Below are 9,686 nucleotides of genomic sequence, written 5' to 3'. Positions count from 1 at the left end.
ACACTAACGTGCCACCCCTTGCCACCTCTGGGAGCCGAAGCTTGGCATTCCATCGTGGCCTCAGGCCTGAGATCTGAGCCGCATCCACAGTGAGAATCCCCCGGCAAAAGCGTACTTGTAAAATTAGTCTCGCAAAACTGAAGTCTAAAAGGGAAGCCCTGCTCATTATCAATTCCAGGGCTTCAGCCAAGGCCACGTTCTTCAAAGTTCTCAGGCCGTTGTTTTTTCATCACAAAGGTTACAACCCAGGTATCTTTCAATAGTTTCGTTTCAGAACAGAAAGTGAATTCGCAGAAGCACTACTGTAATTACGGAGGGTGCAATGAGGTAGTGCAGCAAGTCTCAGATCAAGTTTGGAGGGTATACGTTGAACACTTCGACCGAAGAAATATTTGAAAACAATTGTCCTGCGGTATATCCCAGCCGCTTGAAGAATGCTCGTTGAATGCCGCGACACCAAGATGAACCCGCTGAACGCCTTGCAAAAAGTCAAGTCATAAGGGAATCAAACGATCGCTATAATACAGCATGTGTCAAGAGACTAACAGCAATACTCGCCGATAAGCGAGGAACGTAGATGATAATTGAATTCGCAGAACAGAAAGAGAAGAGTGGTGCTCAGCGATTTCGATCTGCATGAGCCTGATGCCAGATAGTGTCGCCACTGAGGGCAGAGAAGCTAAGCGAAGCAAGGTTCCTCCAACTTGAGTGGGGTGCAGAACTCGGATGGCCATCAAGGAGCCCGACGGTCTGCTCAGTGTCTGACGCATCGCCATCATGTACGGGAATAAGCACAGGTGAAGATGAGGCTTCCGATTGTGCTTCCAGTTCTTGAGCATAGCCACTGTCTCTAGAGTGCTCATCTCGGTTGGTAATATCGGCAGCCTGAGAATGAGCCATTGAACGGACGACATCGCCCTTACAGATGGGGCAGGTTCTTCGGCGAGTAGTAAGCCAAGGGGTGATACACTCCGCGTGGAACTCGTGGCCACATGGTAAACTCATCACTCGGCTTTGTCCGTCAACGTATTCCTCGAGACACACAACACATTCTACTTGTCTGCCAGTATACTTTTGGCGCCACAGAGTCGATCCGGACTGCATTGTTGTCGATTTTTCTTCTCTGGATGCGGAGCTGAGTGGAACTCCCGCAATCGTCTGAGATCGCGACCGGTTGGATCGAGAGGTACTGGATCGGCTTTCACCAAGAAGCGGTGAAGTAGGCGAGACGGCTCCAGGGCTAGAAGGCCGAGGTGTGCTGGAAGAGGACGATGTATTCGAGATCGTGTGGTATGTGCGGACAGGAAGGCGCTCAATGACAGACTTAGGCGCGCGCCAACGGCGCCGGCGAATTCGAGACCGAAGAAGTAGAAGTGCATAGACCACCGTAAGCGTCAGGAGTGGGCTGATGACAAGGACCAAAAGCGTATCAAAGAATGGGCTCGTCGACATGCTTGTGGGGGTCATAGTAACCCAGAGGCCTTCGTGCTCGGATAACAGAGCCGGGGGAGAATCCGAAGAATGAGCGGAACTCGATTTTTGACTTGACACCTTCTGAGGCGAAGAGGAAGAAGACGATCCTGCTTCTTGCTTCGCGATATCACCCCACCCAAAATGGCTTGAGAACCAACCCTTTCCAGAGGCTTCAGAGGTACCGTGTGCGGTGGTGATAATTTTCTCAGATTTCTCGACATCAGCATCGCGAACAGTACCAGTAAACTTGTCGATGCTGAGGTATTCACCGCTACTAGGGGTGATGCTGCCGCCGCGCAATATGTTCGAAGTGGAAGCTGCGTCTAAGTCTATAGCAGCAGTCTTAGCGCTATCTTTTTCAGTTGCGGTAGTACTCGGTGTTGGGAGGGCGCTGCTTCGTGCCGGCATCAAATCAGGATCTCTCCAATCTTGCACACCAATGACAAATCCGTCGCCATCGGTATTATCAGTTGGTAAGCCAGAGTTGCTGCCCATGCCGGAATCAACTTTGCCTCGGGTGCGCTGATCGTAGTCTCCTGAGCTCCTTGAGCTCGCGGTTCGGGCTTGCCTGTGTCCCACGAGCCCGAAGTCATCCAGTCAATGTTGCCGCTGCTGGGCGGGCGTCGGCTATCGTCTGGATGCCCCGAGCCACCGTGTTCTATTGCATAAGCCGAAGAAAGATCCGAGGGCGCGGAGGAACCCGCCACTGGGCTGCAAAGCAGGAGGAGACTGCTCCTTTGCCACAGAAGAACTGGTGGAGGTTGGTGTGAATGCAGGGGTTGCGCTTGCGGTCGTTGTGGTTTCTGGCAAGTCCACGTCCGTCTGGCCAGCAAATTTCGCTTGCAATGATTTCAAAGCATCACCGAAACCAATCCTTGTGCCAGAGTGCGACGGCATCAAAGAAGAAAGAAGGTGGGCTGTTGTATGAGACGTGAAGAGTGCGGGGATTGTAACGTTCGACGTATCACCCCGAGCGTACATGGTGACCAAGTTTCCGCCACGAGTGTCATCGCCAACGATCAACGCCATGGCTCCTCGGCGCTGAGCCCATTTCACCTTCTCGAGGAACCCACAACCACCACGACTCAGTAAAACGACCTTGCCCTGGATTTCGGCCGTTTCTTGAAGTGACTGGATATCGGCATGCGTCGAATGTTTAACTTGAACGTAATCGCCATATTTTTGGGTCATACCGTTCTCGGCAGCACTGGACTCGGAGAGCGGATGGTGTAAATGATCGTCAGTACCGTCATTCGATAAAGGTGCCATTGGACCATCGCTTCGATCTGTCTGTCGCGCGGCATCGGCCTGCAATGGCAATCGAGGGTGAATCTGTGTCACGGCTCCCTCGTTCAATGTACTACTTCCGGACTTGCCGGACTTCTGCTCTGTACCCCTAGAAGCCGCGTCCTGTGGTTTGTGACCCGCCCCTTCGCCCCAGCCTGGAATATCGGAACATCCGAGTTCTCCTTCAACGCCTGCGGCAAGTCCTCCTTCACTAAATCCGCTGCCCACCCAGAGCTGGCCGCTTAAACCCTTGCCCGGCAAGAGCGGGCCAAAAGCTGCAGGGCGGGCCAGGAAGAAAGTCGAGTTGTCATCTGTGAGACTGATGATAGCGGAGGGAGGGAAAAGTGATGAGGGAATTTTGAAGGAGAAAAAACATGCAGGCCAGACGATCGACCAGCGAGCGTCTTGGGAGTGGCAACATGTGACGAAGAGAGGGCGGAAAAGAAGGTGAGGAAGATGGGGAAGAAGATAAGACAGAAAATAACAAGGAGAAGACGTGGAGGTCGCATGTCTGCAGCAATTTTGGGCTCCAGTAATAGGTATGAGGCAGAAAGGATAAAGAAATAGTGGGCGTTCGCGGAGAGTGAGGCGATAAACAGGTGATTCCGTTGTATGACACGGCTGACAGGCCCGGACGCTCTACCAATCCAAAGGTTGGTAGCAAGCGAACTGGCGGCCACTCATCGAGATCAATGAGCAGCACCGCTTATCACGGAGGGATCCGACAGCCACAGCCACCCAGACGTCAAGAAACAGAAAGGTGATTATAAGGAGAGGGGATGTGTCAGTGAAGTTAGTCTAGGTGGAGAAGGGTGAACTGGTGGATTACGTAACGACCGTGGAAGTATCGCGTGCCTCAGGCATGTCTCGTGATGCCCTTTCACTTTAGGCTGGCACCGATCCTGTGACATGGTTTTACTGCAGAGGCTGATGTTCAGAAAGAACCATTCAGTCCAGACGAAATGCCTGAAGTTGACTTCTAACTCTTGGGGAGGGACCGGTCTACCGCGAGGCACACTTGACAGGCCCCCTTCCCCGCTGATCATGTCATAATGAGTCCTCCAGGCAGCCGAATAAGCCACCCTCATTTTCAGTCTTTCAAATTTCCACGATGCTTGGCGCAGACGCCCCGATATTGCATATGCTGAACCCATCGGCAGATCTAAGAAATATCGAATGTGCACTCAACGCGATTGATGAGATGAACTTGTTGTGTACTGGTCCACCTTTGCCTATCATGGTTTAGCGCGCACCGTCCTCAGGTGGATATCATGACGTACTCGATCCGATCTACGTTCGAGACCCCATGCATAATTCATGGGCGTCTTTCTAGAATTCTAGGCGAAGAAGCCCCAATCTACCATCATTGGGCAGCAAGCTACAGTGGAAACTACGGTTCGGGAAAGTTGTCATGTCGTGGAGAGCTTACGACTCGTAAATTTGACAGTACAGTAAGGTATGGTTGCGCCACTCATAGAGAGAATCGGTACATCAGCTTTCAGCTAAATTCCATGGAACATCTCCTAAACTCTCTCCGCTAAGTCTTTCCTCTGTACCTTCACGTCGTCTGCTGCGCATGAATCTACCCAGTGATTACAAGCATGAGTCCTTGTCCAGTGGCGAGCTTCAGTCCTGGGCGACCCGGAACATGACAGTCTATGACATGGACGGGTCTGCAGTATTAGCAAATTCGTACGCCGCATAACTCACTGTGCCACGAGGACGTCATGACAAGCTAGAAGATAACAATGTTCGAGCTCTCCCCCCATCTGAGTGGCCATTATCTCCTACTCCACCCTGGCGTAATGGCGTCAGAGTGTCCCGTGAACAGCCATGTAGCAATTGAAACGTTCAATCTTTCGGGTTTGAGTGTATATATATCAACATTCAGCTCTCATGTCTCTTAAATTGTAAATCTATTACGTATTTCAAGTCACCAAGATCACGCAAGCTAGTCTTCTAGCTTTTCCAACAAGGCTCTAGATTTCAAGCAATACACTGCTCAACATGTCGAACCTCATTCACAAGGTCAAGGATGCGATGAGCGGTCATAAAGGATCCTCTCAAGGTTCATCTCAGGCGGAGCAGCGCACGAGCGGTCAGATCTTTCTTTTACAGTAATCTCACCTAATTCTAACAGGTTATAGATACCCAAGACCCGTACGGTTCCAGCAACATCAGTCGTGGAGATAACTATGGTTCTTCCAAGGCTGGCCAGGGAGATACTTACGGGACATCTAATACCAGACGAGGCGATACGTACGGTTCTAACACTACTAGCGGCTGGGGAACTAGGGATTCCAACACTGGTCGGAAGGCCAAGGAGGGATCTAGTTCCAGCAGCTCCAGCTCAGATAATGACCGCATTGGCAAAGAGAAGTCTGGCATGCAACGAGATACAATGGGAACTGGTACTACCTACGGTTCAAAGCCCGCCGGTGCAGGTCTGAGCACTGGAGCCTATGATTCCAAGATGGGCAATAGGGACACGAGTGACTCTTATGACTCCGGCAACTACGGCTCTTCCGGGATGGACTCTCAAGCCTATGATTCCCAAATGGGAGCCAGGAACACATATGGCTCAAACACCGCAGGCTCTGGGATGGGCTCTCAAGCCTATGATTCCCAAATGGGAGCCAGGAACACATATGGCTCAAACACCGCAGGCTCTGGAATGGGCTCTGGAATGGGCTCGGGAATGGGCTCGGGAATGGCCACTGGGGGCTATGATTCCAAGATGGGCAACACGATGGACACTGGCAACACCTATGGCTCAACCACAGGCTCTGGCAACTATGGATCAACCACAGGCGCGGGCAATTATGACATTGGTGGCTATGACTCCAAGAAGGGTCAAACTGGCATGGGATCTTCTGACATGAACACTGGTGTCTACGACTCGAACACTCGCGCTGGCGACTACAGCATGGGATCCAATACCTACGGCTCGTCGGGCTCTGGAGATTACTCTGGCACTCAGGGACCTCGTGAATCTGACATGACCAACAGAATGGATCCTCGCGTCGACAGCAACACCGGTCAGACGGGAAGCTACACATCCGACTACGGCAACACTGGTACTATGGGCCAGACATCCAGCTATGGCACAGGTGGCAGCGATCCCTCCACAGCTTACAAAACACGCTCAGCTGCTAACACCGGGTCGACCATGGATACTACTAATATTGGTCAGATGAACTCGCGTGGCGAGCCTACAACCCAGCGCGACTTTGGTGGCGCGGCTGCTGGTGGTAGCAGCTATAACGCGCCGCAGGGAGGTAGAAGAAGAAGTTCTGGTCCTCACAGTATCAATCTTCTCAACAAGCTGGATCCTCGCGTGAAGAGCTCAGATTACGAAGCTACTGGTAACCAGCGTGGTGGAGATTAGGTCTTTTCAAAAAGCTTCTTTGGAAGGCTTTGTTCATGGCTTTCTGAGATTTAGTTTATTGTTTCAAATTTCTTCGGTTAAATCAATTGAAAATACTCTTGTCTGTACAATGAAAGCCGCTAGCATCTGATGCTAAGGCGTACAAGATCTTTCACTTTTGTGCTACGTGAAGACTGTAGATATTCCATTCGGTTTGTCGCGGAAAAGAGTGAACTACAATCAAGTTCGGTCATGAACATCTTGAAATTTCCATCATGTACAGGAAGGAACGGACCCAAGGCAAAGCTGAACGTGCTCTTAGTAGAAGAACAATATCATGAAGAGGAAGGAAAAGGATAAGGATTGTAGGCTAGGGTTATGAGACATGGTATGGAGACAAGGTACGAAAGAAAACAGAGTTCACTGGTTTAGGAAGGATCAGGACATTCGACGCCATAGTCATGACTGACGCGAACCAAGGCTGGAAACACGAGGGCAAAAAGAACAAGAGAGAAGGTCAGGGTATGCAAATTATGCTGAATGACGTTTGAGGTACCAACACCGAACCCAGAAGAATCAAGCACCCAGGCACCTTGGCCCAGAATACAGGGAGCATCATGTCGTCAAGAAAAGTAGAATCGTCGGTGAAAATAGTCATGCTGGACTGCCCTTCTAGAGCGCCAACTTTTGAGTAATAATAAATCGTGAGCGTATGCGGAAGAAATAGCCAAAGCCGATTTATTTGTCCATCTTTTGCCACCCGTTAAGATAGGCCATTAAGCCAACCCCCAGAAGAACCACCCCGAACATGGATGCATAAGGGCTTGCTTCCTCCAGGAAATTGCGCCGGTGTTGTGTGGCAAAGGCAGTGGCCGCAGCCTCTAATTCATTCGAGGTGACTGGGCCGTGTCGATGTGAGGATGTGCAATCCATCTTGGACTCAATTGACCCATTCTCTGTCGGAAGTTGTGCAGAAACGGTCGTCACCGAAATTTGACTATGTGAATCTAGATCCGAGGCGGTGGAAGCCGATTCTTTCTCGGTACGCTCCTTTCGGAGGGTCTCGATCATTTCAGCCAGGGACTTTCGCGACTCGGCCGATTCATCTTCGGCTTTCTCGGCACGCTCCTTGAATGAGGCCATCTGCTTCCTCAATTCCTCCATCTCTTCCATCATATTCTCAAGGCGGCGCTGAAGCAGCGTGGCATTGACCTCCGCAGATGGCTCTTTCTGGTCGGCTTCACAAGGCGCAGGAGTCTCTGCGGGGATAGTTGTCGAGTCATCATGCTCGAGCTTGATCGTTGGCTCTTCCTCTGGACGATGAACAGCGTTTTTCGACTTGGAACCTTCGTCGGATGCGGAATCCAATTCCAGCTTCTTGATCTTCTCTTCCGCAGACTCGCGAGCGGCCCGTTCCTGGAGAAGCAGGTTTTCCAGCTCCTTGACACGGGCACCCTGGTTATCGATTTCTCGCTTGGCAGATGAAAGTGCCTCAACAAGAGACAGAATTTGGCTCGAATCACGCGAAACGGGCGAATTACTAGAGGCCAATTTAGGTTGCTTGTCGGTGTCACTGCGTTTCAAGGGAGAGAAATCAGACGCGGAACGGGGCATGGCATCGGGCTTCTCTGGGAGAGGTTGCTGGGGAGGAAGGGCAGGCGGTTCCGAGAACCGGGAGAAAGAGTCAACACGGGGCATTTTTGGCCGGCCATTTAGCTGACGAGGAGCACTGTTCTCGAAAGAAGTCGGTTTCGTAGCCCTTTCTTTCTCAGGATAGCCTGGTTTCATGATTGCGGTTAAAAATTCGTCCGTCTGACGAAGATCCTGAGACTGTTGCTTCGCTGATTTCAACTCGCTCTATACAATTGCTTAGTATACCAAAAGAAATGCTTGATGTGGATCAGGGAGCCTTACCGTGAGCCTTTTGACGACCTGTTCCACAGAAATAGGGGAACTCCAGTAATTCATTTGTCGTTGCTGGTGCATGGCATTGATCTGATTGCTGGAGGCACTCTGGGCACTTCTGTTACTCACATTGCTGCCAGATCGCCCTCGGAGATGGGAAAGTGGTTGGCTAAGGGGCGATGGTAGAAGGCCACCGCCAGAGGCAGGGTCTAAGTCTCCGTAATTGAGGTCAAGAATGTTGGGGGTTGTTCCATACAGACCAGCGTGCTCAACCTTAGCTGAGACCTTATGATGAACAATGGTGTTCTGATCTTCACTGACAATGTCGATGCCTAACTCCAAGGTGTCGTTTTCGCGAAGCTCATGCGCCTCTGATTCGCGATTCTCAGGAGAAAGTCGCTGGCCATTCACGAAGGTTCCATTTGACGATTTGACGTCACGTATCCAGATTTTCCCGACCTTGTCAGCCCATATCTCAGCATGCTGCCGCGATAGGACCTTAGAATCGAAGTACCCATTCAACGGCGTGGGAACTGTCTTAGCATTCGTCTGACGACCGATTCGCAGGACATCAGGGAAAAAAGGTACGTTGATTTGCTTCTTCTCAAATGTACCGTTCAAAGGTGTCAGGGCCAGGATGGCAGGGGGGTCCGCAGATTGCCCATTAGATTGCCTGATTCCATTCTGCTGGGATGATTGGAGCATATGTTGTGATGGGACAATAGACGATGGTTGATGCATAGCAGACATGGTCGATGATGCAGTCGGACCCGAGGAGAAAGCGGGAACTGCTTGTGATCGCGTGTTTGTTACTCCAGACACAGGCTCAGCCTTGGAGCTAGGCCAAAGGTTCCGAGTAGGTTTCTTCTTTGATGACCAGGTTCCAGCTTCGGCGCCAGTATTTTGCGTGGCGTGGGCCTCCTGCTGGTTGCTGGTCACCGTAGATGTGGAGGAGTTCGATGCGAGGGAAGAGGAGGAGTTGGAGCGGTGGACGTGCTTCCGAGGCATGAACATCCGTGAAACTTCGTCGGCGTTCACTGAAGACAGGGCTCCTTGTCCTCCGTTACCAGTGCTGTACCATCCCAAGCGAGACCCCGATTGCACACTAGGTGGGGATGCCACAGCAGTCATGGAGAAGGATGGTCCGGGTGATTCGAAACAGTAGAATGTCCCGGCGACAATTAACAGTCGCAGTATTCACAAGATGCGGGGACCTCGAATATTCGGTTTCAAGTTGAATTCGTGACTGAAGGATGATAAAGTGGTAGAATAGGTAGTGTTCAATGCGCGCAGGACTGTTGTTTTTGTTGGTCGGCCGGCTATTTTAGAGCGATCGCGTTAGCGCTATCCGGTCGCTTGCCAAACATATTATCGGCCCCCAGACTTGGGGTCTGGGCTCGAGGTAGGTGGCCTGCCGGAAGATCGTAATAAGATTCTTTACTTACCCGCTATAGAAGGTTTGAGGGAGATATGAGCACCGTCCGGGGCAAAGAAAGTCAGTGCACTAGACCAAGGAGGCGTGTGAGGTCCGGAACGTGAGCAAGCGACCGGTGTCTCACCACCTTCCAAGGTCGGGGGAGCACAAGACGGAACTTGCCGCCTTACCCACAGGCTTGAGGCCCTGAGATGAATAGAATAAGAAAAGGATAGAGAT

The 9,686-nt window shown here is 51.3% G+C and overlaps 3 protein-coding genes across 3 annotated transcripts; 1 reads left to right on the top strand and 2 right to left on the bottom strand.

Moving 5' to 3' along the window:
- Positions 1-618: 618 nt before the first annotated feature.
- On the bottom strand, positions 619-3,269 carry N7477_000623 (PA and RING finger domain protein; the record flags this gene model as incomplete). The annotated part of the gene is made up of 3 exons (XM_056962286.1): positions 619-2,041; positions 2,126-3,071; positions 3,155-3,269. 3 exons carry the CDS (start codon positions 3,267-3,269, stop codon positions 619-621), a joined length of 2,484 nt encoding a protein of 827 aa, XP_056827289.1.
- Positions 3,270-4,767: 1,498 nt separating this feature from the next.
- Positions 4,768-6,148, top strand: N7477_000622 (uncharacterized protein; the record flags this gene model as incomplete). The annotated part of the gene is made up of 2 exons (XM_056962285.1): positions 4,768-4,858; positions 4,908-6,148. The coding sequence occupies 2 exons, from the start codon at positions 4,768-4,770 to the stop codon at positions 6,146-6,148; spliced, it is 1,332 nt and encodes a 443-aa protein (XP_056827288.1).
- A 717-nt stretch (positions 6,149-6,865) lies between these two features.
- On the bottom strand, positions 6,866-9,163 carry N7477_000621 (uncharacterized protein; the record flags this gene model as incomplete). The annotated part of the gene is made up of 2 exons (XM_056962284.1): positions 6,866-7,984; positions 8,042-9,163. 2 exons carry the CDS (start codon positions 9,161-9,163, stop codon positions 6,866-6,868), a joined length of 2,241 nt encoding a protein of 746 aa, XP_056827287.1.
- Positions 9,164-9,686: the final 523 nt, after the last annotated feature.

This window comes from Penicillium maclennaniae (assembly GCF_028827695.1).
Source record: "Penicillium maclennaniae strain IBT 15551 chromosome Unknown utg000001l:1.0-3280838.0:1.0-3283122.0, whole genome shotgun sequence".
NCBI classification, from domain to species: Eukaryota; Fungi; Ascomycota; class Eurotiomycetes; order Eurotiales; family Aspergillaceae; genus Penicillium; species Penicillium maclennaniae.
The sequence above is the reverse complement of the archived record's forward strand: the minus strand, read 5'-3'. Positions and strand labels throughout refer to the sequence as shown.